The sequence below is a fragment of the Lithobates pipiens genome, unplaced genomic scaffold (assembly GCF_037356315.1).
Source record: "Lithobates pipiens isolate NorthernLeopardFrog02 unplaced genomic scaffold, aLitPip1_a1.2 Scaffold_24, whole genome shotgun sequence".
NCBI classification, from domain to species: Eukaryota; Metazoa; Chordata; class Amphibia; order Anura; family Ranidae; genus Lithobates; species Lithobates pipiens.
Window position 1 is genome coordinate 16,464,097 of NW_027507786.1, and position 23,433 is coordinate 16,487,529.

At 42.9% G+C, this 23,433-nt stretch overlaps 1 protein-coding gene across 1 annotated transcript in view; it reads left to right on the plus strand.

Moving 5' to 3' along the window:
- The window catches only part of LOC143929576 (uncharacterized), a 153,518-nt gene that overhangs the window by 85,664 nt on the left and 44,421 nt on the right, over positions 1-23,433 (plus strand). The window contains exons 8-9 of the mRNA XM_077453456.1: positions 3,838-4,197; positions 15,384-15,704. Of these exons, the coding sequence (XP_077309582.1) occupies positions 3,838-4,197; positions 15,384-15,704 (681 nt within the window). The remainder of the gene's footprint in view (positions 1-3,837; positions 4,198-15,383; positions 15,705-23,433) is intronic.

The following is a 23,433-nucleotide window of genomic DNA, read 5'->3' on the forward strand; positions in this document are numbered from 1 at the left end:
GTAAGAGGTTCATTAGCATTAAGGGTAGTGAAGATATGGAATTCCCTTCAGCTAGAGATGTGCATGACAGAAAATATTGTTTTGTTTCATTTCGGATTTGTTTGTTAATAATTGTGTTTCATCATATTAGTTATGTTAGAATGAATTATTTTTAGGTATTCATGTTATATATTCAGATTTGTTTTGTATATTTGTTGTTTTCAAATGAATTTAAAATATGAAATGTGAATTTTGAATTTCAAAATTTTCGAATTTCAGAAATTGGCTATATTTGTTCTGTTTTATTTTATTCTGTTCTATTTTTTTCTATTATAGTATTTTACTGTATTCTTTCATAATCTACTCTATTCTTTTCTATTCTATTCCATGTCATTCTATAAAACAGCTTAAAGTAGGTATTATCATCTAATTTAACTGTTATACCTTACCGTATTTATTGTAATATATTCCTATTTCAAATGAGAATTCATTTTCAAATTTGAATAATTCATTTTGTTATAATTTATTTCAGATTAGTTGAAATTCATCATTAATGAATCAATTGTAATTCAGAAATTCAAGAACATTTGAATCTCCGAATGATAACAATTTTTTTCAGAATTTCAGTTCGGAAACTAAATGAATCACACAGAGTGAAGATAAATAAAAAAACAACAACTTTTAGGTCTGTTTCTTAGCAAATACAATATACAGGGATATGAGAAATTGTAATCCCACACACACAGGTTATTCCACCTTCCCAACTATGTAACTATGTAATTACTATTACAGTACAATGGTATACAACAGTGTTACTATTAGAATATTATTATATTGTTAGTAACAAATATTACATTACAATGCTACTATGGGTCAATTTATAAAGACTTTTGCACACTTTTTCTCCAACAATCACACATTTTTCTAATTGGACTGTGTACAGCGGCTCTTACAGAAGCTGTCATTTTTTTTTTTTTTTCCTTCAACCTGCTGGGTCATCCAGATCTCCAATTACGTTACTTCTGGTTACTGTAAAGCATCAGTAATTGGAGATTTCGACAACTTGCTGTTTTGACAGAAGACCAGCAAACGTGTACACTCCGTTACACACGAAGAGCTCGCTGTTTTGACAGAACAACGGGTAAGGAGGAAAAAAGTTTTTCGCCACCACAGAGGAGGCCATTTTGTTGGTTATTAACAATGTACGCTCATAATATAATCTATCATAGAGTATACCAGGCATGTCCAAAGTCTGGCCCGTGGGCCAATTGCGGCCCGCGTTCTGGTTTCAAATGGCCCCACTGGTAATTTGGCTATATATATATCTTTTGTGGCCTCCAATGAATCCCAGAGCGCCGCGGGGGACACAAAAGATATATATACCCGTATTTATATGTGCCTCGGAGGGGGCAGGACCAGCGCCAACAGAATACATACAGTGAGAATTTCCTGTTTACGTGGCGACCACTGTAATAGGAAGTCTTGTCTCCTGGGCTGCCATTAGTCGACTGTTCTGTCTATCATAGGATGCGGGACTTTGTATTAAAGAGGCTGCCACGAAAACATGAGATTCTCCCTGTTCCCTCCAAGGCTGCAGATGGGCATCGATCAGGCTGCATTCATGTCAATGGTGAGGCTGAATATGGGCACTGATTAGGCTGCATTGATGGGCACTGATTAGGCTGTCTTGATGGGCACTGATTAGGCTGCATTGATGGGCACTGATTAGGCTGTCTTGATGGGCACTGATTAGGCTGCATTGATGGGCACTGACCCTTATTTTGCTTCACAGTTCTTTTATATAAAATTTTAAGGTGGGTTTTTTTTTTTCCTGAAACTTCCCTTTTAAAGTGAAGGTGCGTGTTATATGCCAATAACCAAATAACACGCCTGAGGTCATCCTTAGTCCTGAGTGGCTCTCAGAGATTCATTGGGGGGGAGGGGCACAGCCACAAAAGATATCTCTTTCTCTCTAATATCTTTGACCGGACACAGCCACAAAGGCAAGAGAATACTTGTTGTGCAGTGTAATAATGCTCGTATGAACACACTTAGACTGAATTTTAATGGTTCAAAGAATGTCAGGCAAAATGGTCGGCCCTCACGCATGTTCTCTAAATCAAATGTAGCCCTCTTTGAAAAAAGTTTGGACACCCCTGGTGTATACGGTTGCGGGGGTTGTTTTAAGACAGCAAGCCGTTCAAAATCTCCAATTACTTATTGTTTACAGTAACTGGAAAGTAACCGGAAGTGACGTTATTGGAGATCTCGATTAATTGGCTATTTTGACAGAACACCGGCAGCCGCCAGTGTCCTTAGAACCATTGACTCCTCTCTGCCCGGCATCTTCATCTGTCAGCTGGGGATTCCCAATCCCAACAAACAGATAAATGTAAACAAATTGAAAAAAAAAAGAAAAAATTGCATGGGGTACCCCCTAAAATTCAATAGTAAACTCTTTGAGACAGATATGGATTTTTAAGGGGAAAACCCCACAAGAAAACGGCATGTGAGGTCCCCTCCAAAATCCATACCAGACCCTTAATCTGAACAGGCAGTTTGGGTGGCCAGGAAAGTCGGTAAAAGAGCATGCACCTTCCCTGTTCTAAACCATATCAGGCCATATGCCTTCAGCATGAGGGTACCTTGCCAGGACAGAAGATCTGACAAAGTACCTTCTCTCCATGTTGTAGAAGACAAGTGCCTCTTCCACACAACCATGGCCTGGTGGTTTTCGAGGTCTATGAATGGAGGGCTTACTGAAATCTGGAAGCTCCTTTTATAATTAAGGGGGCCACAAGTTCCCACATCCCTCATGAAAGGTTAAGAGGGCATAGTACTCTCTACTCATTCACAAAAAAAAAGTCAGTAGTAAAGAAACACATACACAATTTTTGACAAGTCCTTTAAGTAAAAAAAAGCTCCACAATGTAAATGTATTTACTCGGGAGTCCATGTTCCTTTGTATTTATTGTGGTGGGAACCGGGCTGCACTTTCCCTTTTGATGGGTCAGGCTTTGTGAGTGATGTGGATCTGCATCGTTGGGATTGATGGTGGATTTACATTTTGGCACTTTTTTTCTTATTAAATAATTGGGTGTGTGTGTTTGTTTACTATTGTTTCCTATTGACTTTTTTTTGTTTATGGATAAGCAGGGATACCATGTGCCCCCTACTCATTCATATATGGAAATTGGGCCCAGTTATTTGAAAAAAAATATTTTTTTACTAGATTCTCATAACCCCTCATCCACAGACCACCACAACCACCACAACCACCAAGTTAAGGTTGTGAGAAAGACAGAATAGGTGGTTTTCAAGATGCAGGAGACTTTCCCCACCCTTTTCCAGGCAGACATAAAGGGTCTGGTATTGAATTTAGGGGGGGACCTCTCGCTGTTAATTTTTTGTTCTAAAATCAATACCAGCATACCAGACCTAAAGGGATTGGTGTGAATTTTAAAGGAGGGGGGGGGGGGGGGTTTGGGCACGTGCCTTTTGTATTCTATCTTCATTGTTGTTTGTTTACATCAACCTGTCGGTTGAGAATCCCCAGTTGACAGCTGAATGTGACAGGCGTTGATGAGTCAATGGTTGTTAGGACGCAGATGGGTGCCTACAGTTCGACCATACATGACATTATTTCTTTATTATTATTTCCTTGTTGCAGATTTTTTTCTCACTTCCTTTTTTGAAAACATTGTCAGTGAGATGAGAAGTGAGGAGAAATATCTCCAACGGAGCCACCAGTAGCAATAGTTGCAGAGTTTCCTTGATAGCATTACCAGTTTAGTGTTCCTTGTTTTTATACAAGAATTCCCATACCATTTTAATCACTCTTTTTGTCTTAATTTTTAGATGATTTTCAGGTTCGGGGGCTGACAGTTACTGGAAAAGATGATCCTATTGATGCTCTTAGAGGGGAAGATGTCACCATCCCTTGTCTTCTGTCTGGTGTCCCAGTACGACTGAATCTCCAGATATTATCAGTTGTGTGGTTTCTCAGATTACAAAATGGAACTGAATATGAAGTTTACGGCTTTCGTGGTTCCCACCAGTCATCAAGGCCCGGATCTCACATGAATGACAAAGACCTTCTACAAGGCAATGCCAGTCTTTCTATACCCAACATTCAGATAACAGATGAAGGGGACTATCGCTGCTTTGTTATCACCACTCCTGATTCCGGCTCCGCTACATCTATTCTGCATGTATCAGGTACACGGCGATAACAGCGCTACTGGGAAACACTGATGATCTCTTACTTTTATAATCATTGTAATACTGACTGAGGAATGTATGTGTTGGCCACATCTCAGTCGTTACACATACAGCAGAGGGCCACCCGTGACTACTTGTGTGAATATGGCTTGAGAACAGGCTCAGGAAGCTGAGCTTTTTTCCCCAATGCCAGTGGCTGGTGACACATGCACATTTTGCCCGTTGGTTTACCCTTGCCCGGTGGTTATGGGGGTCTGCGGGCAGGGAGCTTATTGGAATCTGGAAGTACCCTTTAACAAGAGGACTCCAGATCTTGGCCTCCCCCCGTGTGAAACGGTAATGGGGTACAAATGTACCCCTACCATTTAAAAAAAAAGTGTCAAAATGGTACAAATGACAAGACACGGCTTGGGACAAGTCCTTTATTAATAAAACATAAAAAATAAATGTCCAACGAAGTCCATTCATCTTCTTCTCTCACTCCGCCGACGTACCGAAAAAAACAAACAAAGCCGCAACCAACCCGCCTCCATGGGAGGCACCTGCCTTACAGGTGACAGTTCTTTTAAAACTGAGGGCAGTGCCACATGGAGACTTCCCCATGGCTTTTCCAGGGTGTCAGAAGGGACTGGGCCATCCGTGTACATAACTGGGTTGGTCCTGCCCCCCTTTGATGCCACGGGGAAGCCATTGGGAAGTACACGTGTGTCAGAGGGGGGGGGTCACCCAGGAATGTCATTGTGCGGCCCCGCCCTCAGTTATAAAAGAACTGTCACCTGTGGGGACGCATCATAAGGTGGGTAGCTCCCATGGTGCCACTTTTTTTGTGAAATGGTAGGGGTATATTTGTACCTGTTACCATTTCACACAGGGGGGAGGCCAGGATCTGGGGGTCCCCTTGTTAAAAGGGGCTTCCAGATTCCGATAAGCCCCCTACCCACAGACCCCCACAACCACTAGGCAAGGGTTGTGGGGATGAGGCCCTTGTCCCATCAAAATGAGGAAAAGTTGCTTTGGGATCAGACCCCATAGCACCCTCCCCATGTTTAGGGCATGTGGCCTGGCACTGCTCAGGTTCTCTCTTCCCCCTCTTTTCCTGCAGCCTGCCAGGTTGCGTGCTCGGATAAGGGTCTGGTATGGATTTTTTGGGGGACCCCGTGGCTTTTCCACCCTTTATTTTATCCATTCCAGACCTGTAGAGCCTGGTATGGAATTTGGGGGGACCCCCATGCAATTTTATTTTTTACTTTTGGTTCGGGGTTCCCCTTAATATTCATACCAGACCCAAATGGCTTGGTAATGGACTGGGGGGGATCCCATGCCATTTTTTTCAATGACTTCTTTTATCTGTATTGCCGGGACCGACAATTCATTATAGCTACGAGTACTTTTAAATTACTTTTTTTCCTTTAGAAATGTCATTTTGCTCTCGGACTGTTCTAAACATGGGAAAAATGCACCAATTTACAGGCATAGTATAGACACCCCCCAGGTAAGAAATTTAAAGGAATATTTCACTTTTATTATTTCACTTTAAGCATTATTAAAATCACTGCTCCCGAAAAAAATTTCAGTTTTTAAAACTTATTTTGCATTGATACTGTAATATTTGGGGGTTATTTTAGCTTAAAGGTAGAGCTTACCAGTGAGCTGGATCCACACCAGATGTCGTTTAAGGGCTCGTAGGCCCACTTTTATTAAAGAAAGAAAAGTCAGATAACAAAATAGTTGCCCACACAGGGGTTTCAGCTTTCCACAGCAGTAATGTATGTAGAACCAAAAATACCAAGCCACCTGGCTCTCTTTAGCAGCACTGCTGCTCAGACTTCTGCTGCAGCCCTCTTGGCTCTTTAACAGAGTTCCCGTACACCCAGTACCTCAGCACTCTTTAACAGCTTCTCTTTCAGCCCACAAGCTTGGACCCTCTGTCTGCTCTGACAGACCGACCTGTGCAGACATGCACACTTCTTCTCCCTTACACGCCTGGACTCCTCGGGAGGGTGGAGCCCAGAACCATGGTGTTGGCTTTGTTTTAAGCCCAAGACCCACCTGTGTAATCATCCAGCCAGACTGCTGGCTGTTCCCAAAACCCGGTCCCAGGATTGGAGATTCACCACATATCCCCCCCCTTTGTTTCGACCCAGAGGGCGGAACACCCAAGTTACTTTTGGCACCTCTGTGCCAGATACCATTTACAGAAGTACCCTCCTGTCCAACCTCGCTTCTCCTAACGGGGAACTCCACCCAATGCCTCCTTTGGTGTCTCCCTCTAAGCCTTACTGTCACTCTGCTATGCGCTTTGATGCGACCTTCCCAACTTTTCTTCCGAGTGCATTTCCATAAGCACTTCCTCTCCTGAAATCTTAATGGGTTCCCGTTGGTCTTCCTACCAACCCTTCTGCCTCCACGCTTCAGGTTCCCAGGTTTCCCCAAAACTCTCTCAGCAGTACTGTTCTGAGACTGTAGGGGGCCTATTTCTATAGTGTTTAGAACAGAACCCCACCTCTTATTTCTGGTACCTGACTCAGCAGTCACTAATTGATTACTAGGTTTACCTGTACCTTTGGACACCACATTATCATGTACCATTAACACATTATTTGGTTCATCAATGACAGACATATTCAAACCAACATTAGACCTCTCAATGTTGCACATGTCACCAATGCCTTTTTTTCCAACATTTGCTAGGGTAGAGTCCACAGAGGGCACACATACTGGAGGGCCGCCATCACCCACAGGAACCTCACAAGACGCCACCTCTCCTGGGTTCACCCACTCTGCAGGCAGCTGTCCTACCACTTGACCCGTTCTGATGCTACCTGTATTTTTATCCACCGGAACAGGCAAGCTCTCGTCTGATCCACATACAATTTTTACCACACTCCTTGTCCATTCCCCTGTCCTGGGGACCTTAATAGGTTTGTCACCTAAACCAACCACTGGACTGGGGACCCCAGTCTCTTTAACCACCTTTGTTTGAGCACTGGTCAGGATCTCTGCTGCTTTCAGGTTCACACTTGGCCCTTCCATCTCATGTGGTTTTTCTACCGGTGCAGTAAACGCGCCCTTAATCGATAACTGACCAGCACCACCCTGAACCATAGCAGCAGAAATGCTTCCCATCTGGCTGTTAGGAGGTGAATCCACAGACATTTTAGGCTTATTTACAACTTCTCCAAAGTCTGTCTCAAATATTTCTTCTGCACGTAGTCCAGCAGCATACATAGCAGCAACTTTTAACAAAAGTAGCAAATTTAGGAATAAATCATTCCTGTCCTGTATTGCTTTGCTCTGTACAGCCTGCCATACAGTGCTCCACCTAGTGGTACTGCGCAGTACCAGCCCATCAGACTGTGGAGGAGACACACTAGTATAGATTGGCTGTACATCCCAAAGTTCAAGCATCTCTTTTAATGCTTTGGTAAATAACCAGGCCCTTGACTCCAGACCTAAGTCCTTCCTGGGGATTTTCATGACACTGGGGATGCAGAGAGACTCACTTGCTGAGACTTGAAAAGTTGCAATGGTTAACGGAACCTCCTCCCGGCTGGAGGTAAACACAGCCTGGTGCTCCACCAGAGGGCTGCCAATTGCTGGACTCATACCCAACTTCTCAGGCTCAGCATCAGTGAACTGCTCCAGAACATTACCAGTGACGTCACATTGACACTCCATGTCAACCTCAGTTTTGTGGGTCACGGACAATGTCTCTGCTGTGCCCTTATTTGGTTCATCCTGCTCACCAGGGTTAACCCCTGCAGCAGCCACCGTGCCCTCAGGTACAAGCTGTTCTGCAGTCCCTCCTACTGGCACAGCAGAAACCGTGTCCACCTTATCTTTGTGCATCAAAGCCTTATCTATCAGGGAGATAAGATTTTTGCTCCAACTATCCCAATCTGTTGTATGTGCGCTCCCTTCTGCGGTATTCCTCAGCACCGATCCTTCTGCCCAAGGAGACACATAAGAACAGACTGGCTTAGTTGCAGACTCATTACACCAGTCATTGTAAATCACGTCAGACTGTGGTAGCACAGGTTGCAATACACCATATTCATCACCTTTCTCAGCTTGCATTTCATAAGCCTCACACACCTTTGCATTTTTCACAGGTTGTGTTAATCCACCATTTACCTGCACATTTTTAGTACTAGCAGCTTGCACTAACACATTACCATTACACAGTACAGTTCCATTCTGTCCCACCAGAGTGACATCGCAGTTGTCCAGGGCAACCTCTGACTCCAACACATGAAGTTCCCTGGAGATTCCTGTGGACAACTGTGCTGCCTTACCACCAGTTGCTACAGGCAACGGCCCATTTTTGATAACCCCAGGTTCTTTCAGAGCAAAAGTTTTCCCAACAGCAGCAAACTTTTCATTAACAGTAACACTTATAGCATTTTTCACATTTGTAGGCTGTCCTAGCCCATGGTCAACTTGAGCCTGATAGTCATTAGACACAACACTTTTAGACATCAACACAGGTTCTATTTGGATTTTAACCCTTGTATTCCCACTATATAGGGAAAAGTCATTCTCAAGTGCACATTCAGTGGCCCCACTAACTGGGGTCACTCTCACCTCATCATGGACAGTCTCGTAACCAGTCCTTTTACACATGAAATCAGCAGTTCCAGCCATCATTTCATTAAAGACAGTCTTACCCACCGCAGTAGTTGGGGTCACCATCTTCATTTGAGTACGTCGTCTTATGCACCAGTCCTCTGCTGCACTTTTACTGGCCAACTCCTCCTGGTGGCCATGGGATGAAACTACAGCAGGCATCTCCCACCGTTTAGCACCCCCTGCAGGCACAACAGGAAACTTCTTGTTGCTAGGGGTGACTGCAAACATATTTTCACCGGAATCTGGGCCTACAGACAAGACTTTCTCAGCAACATTATCTCCAGCCGTATTCCACAACCTAGGGCAAGAAAACATGCCATGCCCCTGCTGGCCACATTCCAGGCATGGTACTGGACGATTTTTTCCCAAAGCGATTCTCTCCTGGTGATTCCCAGCTGGCCGGAATGCACAGGCCTCTTTGTGGGGACGCTGAACCAAACCTCTACTGTAGCTCCTTTCAGGCATAAATTTCACTCCGGTTGCCATGGGAGACCGCACTCTCCCAGCAGAACTTTGCTGGCTCTCTCCAACATGAAAAATTGGCTCCTCCTTAAGCTGCTTTCCACGATCCTTATTAGATATAGCCCATGGTACAGAGACAGCCCGACTGGCTTCCTCTGCGTTGCTATGGGAAACCACTCTCATCCTCAGCCTTTGATCAGCCTCTCTCCTTGCATATCGCATGGGCTTCTCTCTGCTGGATCCCATCTCATGCTGTGACACATTCACATCTTTCACAATAGCTGTGGTTTTAACTGCAGCAGCTTTGCCAGAGGCAACAACAGCCCTCTTCCAGTTATGGACATCCAGCGGCTTTCCCCTTGCACTGAGGGTTGGCTTCCTTTCCTCTGTAGCTTGGTCCAGTGCTGCTAAATGCCGCTTGCACCAATCCACTGCAGATTCAAATGCTGGTGGACTCTCCATAACAGCAGTCACCTGTGCACTCATTGCACCAGGGTTGCTAGGGACAACCCCAGCCATTTTTCTCCTTGATAAACTCTGATCAGGTATGTATGGGGCTCGTTCAGGCGGTAACAACCCCTCCAACCACAGAGCTCTGTCTCTCATTTCAGCAAACCTGGCTTCTTTTAAGAGCTTTGACCGCCCCATACTTAGAGACTCCAGAACAACTTTAAACAGTCCAGCAAAATGAAAGTGTCTCTTTTAAAGCAAGTTGCTTTTCTCTTCATGCAAGCTTTTCTCACCTGCACATTGCACACACTGATTATGCTGTCTCATGCACACAAACACAGTTCATAGCAAGAGAAAAAAAAAAATTTGACTTTTCATTCACAGGTACACCACCTGCAACACGCAATGCCTTTTGCCTGGCTGCACTTCCACACACAGCCAATAGTTCCTGACTTGAAATTACTGTAGAGCAAGGACCCGGATTCCACCGTCTTCTGCCCGCATTCTCCACCACTTGTAATATTTGGGGGTTATTTTAGCTTAAAGGTAGAGCTTACCAGTGAGCTGGATCCACACCAGATGTCGTTTAAGGGCTCGTAGGCCCACTTTTATTAAAGAAAGAAAAGTCAGATAACAAAATAGTTGCCCACACAGGGGTTTCAGCTTTCCACAGCAGTAATGTATGTAGAACCAAAAATACCAAGCCACCTGGCTCTCTTTAGCAGCACTGCTGCTCAGACTTCTGCTGCAGCCCTCTTGGCTCTTTAACAGAGTTCCCGTACACCCAGTACCTCAGCACTCTTTAACAGCTTCTCTTTCAGCCCACAAGCTTGGACCCTCTGTCTGCTCTGACAGACCGACCTGTGCAGACATGCACACTTCTTCTCCCTTACACGCCTGGACTCCTCGGGAGGGTGGAGCCCAGAACCATGGTGTTGGCTTTGTTTTAAGCCCAAGACCCACCTGTGTAATCATCCAGCCAGACTGCTGGCTGTTCCCAAAACCCGGTCCCAGGATTGGAGATTCACCACAATACATTTCCCCTGATGCAGGACCCGGGTCCCCAAACACTATATACAGTATGACAATACCATGCATATAAGCCTTTAAAATTAGGACTTTTTATTTCTCCCATAGACTTATAAAGGGTGTTCCATGGCTTATGAATTTGTTGCGAACACCCCAATTTGTTCGCTATTCGGCGAACAAGCGAACATCCGATGTTCGAGTCGAACTTACGCTCAACTTGTACATCGGGCTCATCCCTAGACACTACATAGGGATGACTCCTATCTTCCACCGGTACGATTAAAACATATGGACATCCTGGATCCTTCCCATCTTAATCAGTGATCAGGCACCCAAAAGGATGTCTGGCAATGAAGGAAAAAGAGTATATATAGTGTAATACTGCGAGGTTTATTCATAAAATCGCAAAAATATTACATTTGATCAAAAAAAATTTAAAACGTGCAGAGAAACGCCGCCTTGGTGTGCAAACAAAGGTCACTAGGTCTCCTCAGCTTGACACGTTTCGCCCCTCCCACTGGGCATCATCAGGCTTCTGAGGCCGTGATTGTCTGTCTTATATATATTAAGTCCCGACCACTACACCCAATGACACCCACTACTCCCACTGATGGCGCAGTAATAATTATAACCGCTTCCGGTTTCCCGCCAGAACCGGAAGTGACGTTTTATTGAAACCAGAAGTGGCATTTTTTCTGGAACCGGAAGTGACGTTTCTGCCAAAAAGGGAAGTAATATAATCACCATCTTCTCACATGTAAGATCAGTATAGAATCACTTCCTGTGTACACAGAAAGCATTCAAAACACCCTGTTAATACTTAAATGGGATATTATACATAGGAAGCTAAATCCACCCCAATGTGGAGTTAGGCTCAACATACTACTACAGTATTATTTATTTAAATTATGTAATAACTGGAAGTTCCAGTCCACGCAACATGATAGTGAGTTATTATCAAATAATTATGATTATTTCTAATGGCAGCCATTCCAAATAAAATAAATTGTACAACATACAATAAATAAAGCAAAATAAATAAAATGACAAAGGTTAACATAATGCATAAATATACATATATGAAAATTAAGAAATACATGAATGAAAAAATATTATTAAAATCAAAATTACATTTAAAAATTATTAAGAAAACAATTCATTTCTCAGTCCACATTTAACCCTTGATGCCCCATACACATGATCGGAAATGCCACCAGCAAAACTCTGATGAGAACTTTTGGTCGGAAAATGCGACCGTGTGTACGCTCCATCGGACTTTTGCTGGTGGAATTCCAGCCAGCAAAAGATTAAGAGCAGGTTCTCAATGTTTCGGTCGGAAAAAGTTCCGATCTGAATTTCTGATCATCTGTATGCAATTCCGACATGCCAAAAAGCGTTTGGTCTGGTAAAACTAGCGTTCGTAATGGAGATAGCACATTCGTCGCGCTGTAAATTTTTGGATCTTTTAATGCAGCGCATTCTTTTATTCTTTATAATGCTAGAAGAATTAAGTTGTTTTGCTGCTGATATTCACACAGAGTTCCCACAAACTTATTTCTTTATTATTTTTTGTGATCTTCTGAATGCTAGTTTTGGTTTTTAAAGCCAGATCTCCATAATAATGTTTAGAATTATTTTTTTATAGTCATATATTTTTATTTTTAATCAAGAGCTCCTGTTTTTTGGATTATTTTTTAATTAGTTTCTAGTGATCTCCATAATTTAATTTTTTGGTGTGTCAAGTTTCCACAACAACATTTCTATCTTTTATTTTTATAAATCTCAAGGAGGTTGGTGTTGGTGTCCCTTGTTAACTAGACATTGTATTTTGAAATGTACCTGCCTACTCACAAACAAACTGCCCTATTTGAAGAAAAACACATAGGCAAGTATTTTCATATAAAAAAATAAAACATTTATTCTGGCTCATAACAACAAAATCAAGAGGAAAGCAACCCTGGAGAAACTGCTTGACTTTGCGAAGCCTTTGTACCCCAGGGCACACATCAACTCTTTGTAAATTAAAATTGGTAGCCTGAGAAGTCCATATAATAGGGAGCACAATCAGGTTCTGGACTCCTAGAGATCACGAACAGCAGCAGATGACATATCTGTCCCCAGGCTGTGGTACTACCACAGCCTGCGTCTTCTGTCAGACCAGACTGAACCCAGGCCATCACTTTCTTGTCTCCTTGCAGCCTTCCCTCCACGCTTCCCTGCAGCCTTCCCTGCAGCCTTCCTTGGAGGCTGTTGCTCTGGAGGTGGACTTGTGGCAGGAGGAGGAGTAGGAGGATGGGCGAACACAACTAAGTGCATATTATCACACATTTGGCCACTCAATCCCTTATGAATGGCCTCAAAAAAAAAATTTCTCACACCTGAGGCATTGGGCCTCCTCCATTTTCTGCAATTTTGCAGCTACATAGCAGCTGTGGGCCTCTTCAGCATTGGAGGGGCTTTTCAGGGCCTCCTTAATGAGGCCCATTGTTGCCTCCTCCATTTTACTCCCCTACCTGGCCCTTTTTGTTGGGTGAGGCTCCTACTGGGCCTGGCCTCCTCCTGGCTGACACTAGTATCCCCTGACACAACCTTAGCCAACCCAGACTCTTCCCTATCCAGACAGAAGAATTCCTTCACTAACTGAGGCTTATTGTGCCTGGCCTCAGGGCACTGGCTATAAGGGTGACCAACCTTATCACACAAGTTGCATTCAATGATCTTACAGTCCCTCGCCTGATGCCCCAGTTCCTGGCACAAAGAGCACTTCTGTTCTGGACAGGAAGAGCAGTAATGTCCCTTGGCTCCACATTTATGCCACAGCTTAGGTTGACCTGGGTAGAAGATGGTAATCCTATCTCTGCCAATAAAGGCAGAAGAGGGCAAATGCTTGACCACATTCTTACACACTCTCAACCTTATTGACACCAACCACCCACCCCTCCAGATTCCTCTATCATCCACAATCTTTTTTAGGGGACACAATGTTTCACCAAACCTCCTCAACCAGACCCATAAATTCTTGGGGGGTATAAAATCATTCCTAGTTAGAATAGTCACATTTTTAATCAAAGGTTGTCATTAGATACATTTGAGGACAAGCCCCCTCCAGTCCAGCTGGCCCCTATAGGTGGAATATCTCCTCCTTCCAACTTGAGCTGAACCACATTACTGCGTTTAATGGAAGAATGTGCGTTAGGTGAAAGTCCCACAACTGGCTCCCTTTAAGCAGCAGCATGACTTTGTCCCGACACAGCTCTAGAATAGCTCCTACTAGGGACAGATGGAACAGAATTAAGGGTTTTAGACACATTTAGTGGCTGCCTAGGAACCTCTGCAATCAGGTTTGGTAAATTACCCACCACCTGATACTGCCTCCTCCCCTCCAGCACAGCAGTCGCTCTCCCGATAGTACCAGAAGTACCACAATTACCAGCAGTTCTGTTATTAGGTAAAGTCTGCTGGATGCTGTTTTAACATCCAAGTCTTAATATTCATACGGTACTCCTGCTCGGCAGTCCTAGTGTCCATGTGGGAGTCCTGCTCCTTGTTCCCACAGTCAGCAGGAACATCTTTGTCTGGATACTTGCCATCACCTCCTGCGTTTCTTGCCAACTGCAAGGATCCATTGACAGATACAATCTCTTTGTCTGTAGCAGTAATCACAGGAATGACATCCATACACTGAGAGAGACTCCCAACAAGATCTCCTTCACCAGCATCTTGATCAGAAGTAACAAATTACAATTGTTATGCAACTTTCTCCCTTACAGGCTGAGAGACGACATCGTCCTCCTCCTCATCTGACAAGTCAGTGGAAAACCAAAACTTCCTGCCACTCAAGGGAGATTCCACTTCTGTAATGGCCTGCAGCAATCCGCCTTTTTCCCCAACCTCCTCCTGAGATGGCCCAGGCTGCTGGGGAGGGAGGGGGGCAAATGCTGAGACAGGGGTAGTACTGGGGCCACCATGTGAAGCCACTTCCTTATCCCCCATCCATACTTTCACCATTGCTCTGACATCCACCCTCTGGCTGGTACTCACATAGGCACTTTCCTTCATCTGTTGGAATCTCTCCTTATTCTCATACTTCTAATTGAACATATCACTGCTTTCTTTTAGAGAGGCAACAACTTCTCCAGATTTCTTTTTCCTGAAATCTGCTTTCAGGACAGCAACTTCTGTTTCTCCTTAGCAATGCGGTGAAGTCTATTCACCACTCTCTCCTGGAAGGCTGGTAAGGATCCCCCTTGCATAGGGATAAGCCCAGGATCCATTGCAGCTTGAGCACATGGTGTAGGATGGTGGGGGAGAAGCCTGCAGGACAGGCCCAGGCTTGATGTTTCTACCAGCTGAGACCAAAGCAGAGTGAGCCAGCAGCACCTTGCAGAACAGCACTACCTGGTGAAGAGACTGATGTGACTGGCTCAGTGTTTTCTGTACAGCACTGCGGTATATGTCAGAGCTATATAAATGTATAATAATAGTGTGTTACTGTGGGGGGACATTGGAGTGTAAGCTCCTCAGAGGCAGTGAAGAGACTAATATAGTTTAATGTTTTCTCTCTCTGTGTTGTCAAAGAAATATTGAATAACAGAATGTCTTTCCTTGTACAGTAATACCGCAGACTACACTGACTCATGATAAACACATTGCAGCTGGAATCAAGGGATCTGTTCTTTGTGAAATCAGCAATTGTTACCCAGAAGCTGTGAAGGTCCAATGGGTTAAATATAGTACAACTATGGCCACCAGCTCAGTTTTGGATAGAGATGTTTCTCTCACAAGTCCATTAAGGAACAGTGATGGGACATTCAATGTGACTAGTGTGTTGACTGTGAGGCCATCTACTGGAATTGAACCTGGAGATGTATTATCCTGTATTGTGAGCCACAGATCCCAGAAGGAGGAAATTACTATCCCTTTTATCATGCCAAGTAAGTATCCTTAGAATATGATATCAGCAGAACTGGGCTCCTACTGTCTTCCACAAATCCAAGAGTTTCAGATTAGATCCAGAGATTGTTCATTGTGATGTTTACAAAACACCAAATACTTGGGCCACTTTTACACAAGCTTTCCGATCAGGTCCAGATGTCAGCTTAGAAAGTCCATGCATTCCTATGGACAGGAAGGTGTAAATGGACATGTGCCGATTATACCTGCCTGTCTCTGGGTCCGATCAGTTGCGCTAAAAAATGGCAGAGTGAATGGACCAACGGGTTCCTTATATCGTATTTGGTGAAAGTGCCCAATACTCTCTCCTTTTTGGAAATACATTTTCCATTTTAAAATTCCCATGATCCCCATTCGACCCTCCCCTGACCTACCCTTGGACTTTTTTTTTTGCATAGCGATTAAACTTTGGCCTCAACAGACCAGATATTTTCTATTGCATACATTGATAGCTGCAAGATTGGCACTAGCTAGAGCCTGGAAGCATAAAGAAGCCCCGTCACTTTCTTTAGCAGGGAACATCTCAATGTACACTTTGCATTTGAGAGCAAGCTTGCTCGTATTCACAAACGTTGGAGTACATTTCACAACAGTTGGGATTGCTCACTCTAATAAATATGATTATCTTCTTGTTGAGGTTCATAGTTTTGTTGTATGTACACAACTTTAATGAATGGCTAGTACTAAACTCTCCGTTCTTATACAGTGCCTTGAAAATGTATTCATATCCCTTGACATTTCCCACATTTTCTCATGTTACAACCAAAAACGTAAATGTATTTTCTTGGGATTTTATGTGATAGACCAACACAAATTGGCACATAATTGTGAAGTGGAAGGAAAATAATAAATAGCTTTCAATTTTTTTTACAAGTAAATGTGTGAAAAGTCAGATATTGACCAATTGCCTTCAGAAGTCGCCTAATTAAAAGTAAATAGTAGACATGTGCAGAGTGAAATATTTCGTTTCGGAAATTTCGTTTTCGTCCGAAAAATAAATTTATTTAGTTACTCCCGAAATTCGTTTTTATTTATTTAGTTTTTCGTTCAAAAATTGCATTCGTCCAAAAATCCACATGAATTACAGTCGAATCTGTCTTTGAAGGCTTATGGTGTCTGTCGAATGTATAAAGAAGATTATACGGAGCTGCTAAACTCTATATAGCCTATAGGCGGAGCATTTGACTCGGGAAATGTATGATTGCAGTGTCGTGCAGTTTCAATGCTCCGTCGAATATTATTATAAATGTGTGTGTTTTTCATTGCTTTGACGAATCTCTGTCGTTCTTGTTGAATGAATGGTCTAAGTCTCCCAGTGTCAGGTGTCAGATAGTGAGTGACTGATAATAACGAATATGGCGGCAACCCATTGTGAGAGCGACATGGAGGCATTGGAGGATGTTCATGGGCTATCTACAAGTGTTTCTGTATATATATTATATACTCGTTCAAACAGAAACTGGTGGACTGGTGATAGCGATCACTGATCAGACCGGTAACAAGATTCTATAATAATAAATCCCCCCCCCCCCACACACAAAACAGGCAGCCTCTGAGGCTATCACAACAACACTAGCAACAACACTAGTATCACTAGGTTCTCACACTAACACAATAGCAGTAGATTATTAGGAAAAAGTTAAGTTGAACTGTAGCTTGCTTCACTATTGTTCTTCTGCTGTGCTTATGCTTAATAATAATTTGGGTTCTCTGAAAAGTGACAATTCAAATGGACCAACTAAGATTGTCTTCTGAAATGATTCAGCGTGTGTGTCTCTCTCTGCCAGCAATCGTAAGATTAAAGTAAGTTGGCTGTACGTGTGTACTTAGTTCTAGCTATTTTACTGCTCCTCCTCTTTGGTTACAATCAGCCAATAACATTCATCATCATCATTATTTTTATTTTACGCCCCCCACCCAATTCCAGAATCTTTTCTCTCTGTTCGAATCTTTTCTCTCTATGTCGAATATTTTCTCTCTGTCAAATCTTTTCTCTCTATGTCGAATATTTTCTCTCTGTCGAATCTTTTCTCTCTATAATCTTGGACTAATAGAGGTAAGGTTAGGCACATTCGACCACAGGTTCTATAGACACAGATTGTTATTGTCAGAGTCACGTCGAATCTCCTATTCTATATCGAACTGTTGTAACAACGAAAATAAAGCATTTATTTATGTCGGGTCTTTTGTTTTTCGGATTCTGCGCTTTCGTTATCGTTTGTTAAAACGAAAACGAAAATACCTGAAATTCGGACGAAAATGCATTCAGACGAAAACGAATGCACATGTCTAGTAAAGAGAGTCCACTTGTGTGTAATTTAAACTCAGTATAAATACAGCTGTTCTGTGGAGCCCTCAGAGGTTTATTATGCCATGTACACATGGCCGGACTTTTTGTCAGCAAAGTTTAGACGGAACGAATCCTGTCAGACAATTTGATTGTGCGTGAGCTTCATCGGACCTTTGCTGTCGAAAAATCAGACAGACTTTAGATTTAGAACATGTTTCAAATTTTTCCGATGGACTCGAGTTCGGTTGAAAAATCCGTTCATCTGTATGCTAGACCAACAGACGAAAACCGGCGCTAGGGCAGCTATTGGCTACTGGCTATGAACTTCCTTATTCTAGTCTGATCGTACGTCATCACGATCAAATCCGTCGGACTTTGGTGTGATTGTGTGTGGCCAAGTCCGTTCATTTGGAAAGTCCGTCGGAACTCCATCGAAAGTCCGTCGGGAAGACCGTCAGGCCTAGTTTGCCGGAAAGTCCGGTCGTGTGTACACAGCATTAGAGAACATTAGTGAACAAACAGCATAATGAAAGCAAAAGAACACACCAGACAGGTCAGGGATAAAGTTGTGGAGAAGTATAAAGCAGGGTTAGGTTTAAAAAAATCTCCCAAGATTTGAACATTTCACGGAGCTCTGTTCAATCCATCATCGGAAAATGGATAGCGTATGGCACAATTGCAAAGCTATCAAGACATGGCTGTCCACCTAAACTGACCGGCCAGGCAAGCTAAGCATTCATCAGAGAAGCAGCCAAGAGGTCCATGGTAACTCTGGAGGAGCTGCAGAGATCCACAGCTCAGGGGGGAGAATCTGTCCACAGGACAACTATTAGTCGTCTCTCCACTAATCTGCCCTTTATGGAAGAGTGTCAAGAAGAAAGACATTGGTGAAAGAAAGTCATAAGAAGTCCCATTTGCAGTTTGCGAGAAGCCATGTGGGGGACACAGCAAACATGTGGAAGAAGGTGCTCTGGTCAGATGAAACCAAGAGTTGATGGGAAGATGGATGGAGTAAAATACAGGGCATTCTTAGAAGGAAACCTGTTATGTCCTGTACACACGGTCGGACATTCCCACCACAAAATTCGTCTTATTTTTTCAGACGGATTTTGGCCAAAACTTGTGTTGCATACACACGGTCACACAAAGTTGTCGGAAAATCTGATCATTCTGAACGAGGTGAGGTCAAACACGTACGTCGGGACTATAAACGGGCCAGTAGCCAATAGCTTTCATCTTTTAGTTTATTCTGAGCATGCGTGGCACTTTCTCAGTCAGAATTGTCTACACACCATCGGAATTTATGAGATCGGATTTTATTGTCAGAAAATCTTAGATCCTGCTCTAAAACTTTGTGCGTCGGAAAATCAGATGGAAAAAGTCAGATGGAGCCCACACATGGTCGGATTTTCCGACAACATGATCCAATTGCACATTTTCTATTGGAAAATCCGACTGTGTGTACAGGGCATTAGAGTCTGCAAAAGACTTGAGACCGGGGCGGAGGTTCACCTTCCAGCAGGACAACGACCCGAAACATCCAGCCGGAGCTACAATGGAATGGTTTACATCAAAGCATATTCATGTGTTAGAATGGCCCAGTCACAGTCCAGACCTAAATCGCATTGAGAATCTGTGGCAAGACTTGAAAATTGCTGATCACAGACGCTCTCCATCCAATCTGACAGAGCTTGAGATATTTTGCAAAGAAGAACGGGCAGAAATGTCCTCTCTAGATGTGCAAAGCTGGTAGAGACATCCCCAAAAAGACTTACAGCTGTAATTGCAGAGAAAGGGGTATTGACAATTATGTGCCACTTTGTGTTGGTCTATCACATAAAATCCCAATAAAATACATTTACATTTTTGGTTGTCACATGACAAAATGTGGAAAATTTCAAGGGGTATGAATACTTTGTCAAGGCACTGTAGGTGCACGATATAGTGTTAACTATACTATTAATTTTGGTTGTCCTTTAGTCTTGCTTTATTGGGTTAATAATGAGACCTCTACCTGTTACATCTACCTCTAATGCTCCCTTTTTTCTTTACCTTAGTGTTATTTTATTTATTTTGTACTTCGGCTTGCTCTTTTCCCCCTTAGCCAATTACTATTCTCTTACAGGTTTAGATCTCAACATCATGGAGCAAGTAGCTAAATATAGACTGACTTAAAGTGGAGCTCCACCCAAAAGTGGAAGCTTGGCTTGTCTGCCCCCCCCCCCCCCATTGACACATTTGGCACCTTTTGGGGGGAAGGAGGAGTGGGTACTTGGTTTTCTCAGGTACCCGCTCACCCGTCGTAGTGAGATTACTGTGGTGAACTCAACCAGAAGTTTGCCCCCCCTCCTCCCCCCACAGCTGGCCCAATGAAAGAGTCCAGCACACTTTGCGCATGCGTAGCAGGAAACCGGCTGTAAAGCCACAAGGCTTCACTGCTGGTTTCCTTTAGTGCAAATTAAGGCAGCAGCATCCAAGAGCCAATTGAAAAATTGGCTTCAAGTGAAGACACCGCTGGATTCCTGGAAAGGTAAGTGTCCTAATGTTAAACGTCAGCAGCTACAATATTTGTAGCTGCTGACTTTTAATTTTTCTGAAGCTGCCTGGAGCTCTTCTTTAACATGGAAAATGCTATTCTATATTACATGTTGTACAATATATAAATATAGTCTTTTCTTGTATCCTGCCATACAACTTCCCCCGATTTTTATATTTGTAGCGCTAATCCCCAAAGGAGCTGCTGGTTTGATTTGGGCTTACCGTTACCTCACCTGCTTGCTTCTCCGTCTTGGGGTTCCCGTGGTAGATGGCCCAAAGAATGTTGAAAATGACACTGAATCCTCTTTTGGGTGATTTATTTAGAAAAAAACAAAGTCTCTTAATGGAGGGTAGAGGGTTAGGGGTGAGTTCAGGCACTTAGATTGCAGGGTGAAAGTATTAAAAGAGTACAGAGAATAAAGCAGTTCCACAACTGGATTCAACAACCCCCAGATAGACCTCTCCTAGTAGGCCTAGCAGCCGGTGGGGTGCTCGGTAAAGTCTCTGCCACAGACATGTGAGATACACTTGAGCGTTACTGTGGGATGTGGATAAATTTAAAGAACTGACATACGGTACCAGTTTCTCTCAGCCGATCCGGCGATACCGTATGAGTGTTCATCCAGGTTGTGTCCCTCAACTAAGTCTACAGGCTCCTTCAGAGAAGCCAGCCTTGCGCACGGCCTTCTCCTGAAAGAGTCTTCCCCTGGGGTTCTTCAGTTGCTGGGCCTCTCCCTTCTGATGAGACGGCACCAGACCATTCCCTGGATCAGTTGGCCCCAAAATTCGCTCCGGCCGGTCCCTTCAGTTGCATCGCCTTGGTCCAGCCAGCCCTGAGACACAGGATGCATAGTTCCACACCCCAGGCCAGGAGGGCCATGGGGCTGGGTCAGGAGGACCACCAGAACCAAACGGACAGAAAGTAATCCCCCGCCAACATGGCGTCGGTACCTTAAATACCACCCCCCAGAATGCACGGCAGGAAAACACTCCCACTGGGCTGGTTCCCAGATAGATAATTGGCATTCAATGCACCTAGCTAGACTGCGTTTCTACTCTTGCCAGTGGTGACAGCGACACCTGCGGTCAACGAGAACCCAGTGCAACCCAGCTGGACTGGAACTGAAACCATAAATTTAGAGAAATATCCTCTAAAAAAAAAAAAAAAATAGAAGGGAGTTTGTCCCCTTCCATCTAGGTGGATAGGAGGGCCTATAGAGTAGCCGTGACCTGTCATCCGCCCGCTCCGCTCGTTGTGGCCCACGACTGGTTACCAAGTTGCTTAAGTGGCCCTCGCTCTTAAAAAGGTCGGGCACCCCTGAGCTAGAGGTTCAGGTTGGCAAACTGGTCATATCTGGCCATTTTGTTAACTTTTTCACCAAACTAAGAACAGACAGGTTTTAAGTTGAACACATGGATGAGCCAAACCCGAAATGCATTCTTATTTGCCAAAATAAATAAATAAATGTGTAATATTTATGGGTTATGGAGGATTGTAGGATTGGATCATATTGTGAATTCCATGGGTAAAAATGAAGTAAATGTTACAAACACAATGATAAATGTACAGTCAGTAGATGAAAAAAGAGTCAGTAGATGTAGAAGTGTTGGGGTTCATTTTCCAGACATGCAGGAGAAAAATTATGTCTATTTTGTTTTTCTTTCATAGGACGGAATCCATATATTTCTATTTATTATGCTTGGATTGCTTTAAATTTAACACTAACTGCAATACAGATTTTGAGGTGTTTTAAAATAGGTAAGTTACTGACATTTGATGTGGAAGTCAGGATACAATGTAAGTAGAGATTTAAAATTTGCGGAAATTTTGAAGCTCGGAAAAAAACTTTTTTTCAGTTTTTTTGGGGGGAAAAAACAGAAATTTTCGGAAAAATTGCAAAAAATGTTATGTTAGCACTTTTTTGTCTTTTTTAAGATTGAAAGTCACTCTGTTACGGGAACGTTGAGAAAAACGATATGCATTGTCATCATTGTTGTGCCTCTTCACTTCGATCCATGAAGGATTTTTTTTAATATCTGTAGGACACTTGTTACATACAAGATCGTGTTTTGTCATCCTGGTCGCATTTGGAAATGCATATTTCATCTGACAATATTTGCAAATCGCATTTTTCTTTTCAGAAGAACTTGTAATGTGAAAATGCCTCCATATACTAGATGTTGGTCTCACCATTTTTCTGAGGGGGGTAGGAATTAAAAACAAGAAAAAAATGACTACTTTGCAAGAAGACACTAATCTATGGTTGTGTGTGGGGGGTGGGGGAAGAACCAGATTACTGGTAATTCAATTATTATTTACACAAAAGTTTATAAAGATAAACTAATGTAGCTAAATGATTCAGTTTTCTGGATTCAGAATCAGATAAATGTAAACTCTTACCTTTTTTAATTAAGTGTATACTTTCAGGTGCTTTTTGTTGCTCCGTATTTCCTTCCAATGCTTTTGATTTTGAGGCCTAGTGAAGAGGACAGAGCAAACCAAAACACACCCACTAACATGCAAGAGCAAAACTGAAACCTTTTTCTTGTTACAATAGCAGCGCAGCGCCTCCTAAAAGAAGAAATGCATACTGTTCTTGCATTGGAGGGTTCAGTTTGTTACCTAGGACTTGCTTGTCCTCACTCAGTGTACATAAATTAGAATAATCTGATATCATACATTTTTTTTTAAATGATTTAGAAAATATTTGAACACCCTGTCTTAAAATATTTTATTCATTATGTTAAAATAAAATATTCCACAATTTTAAAAAAAAATTTTTCAATTTTTCCAATTTTTGGGGAAAAAAAAACAAAAAAGCTTTCAAGAAAAAAAAAATGGAAAAAAAACATATTTTTTCCAAATTTTTCAGTTTTTTTCC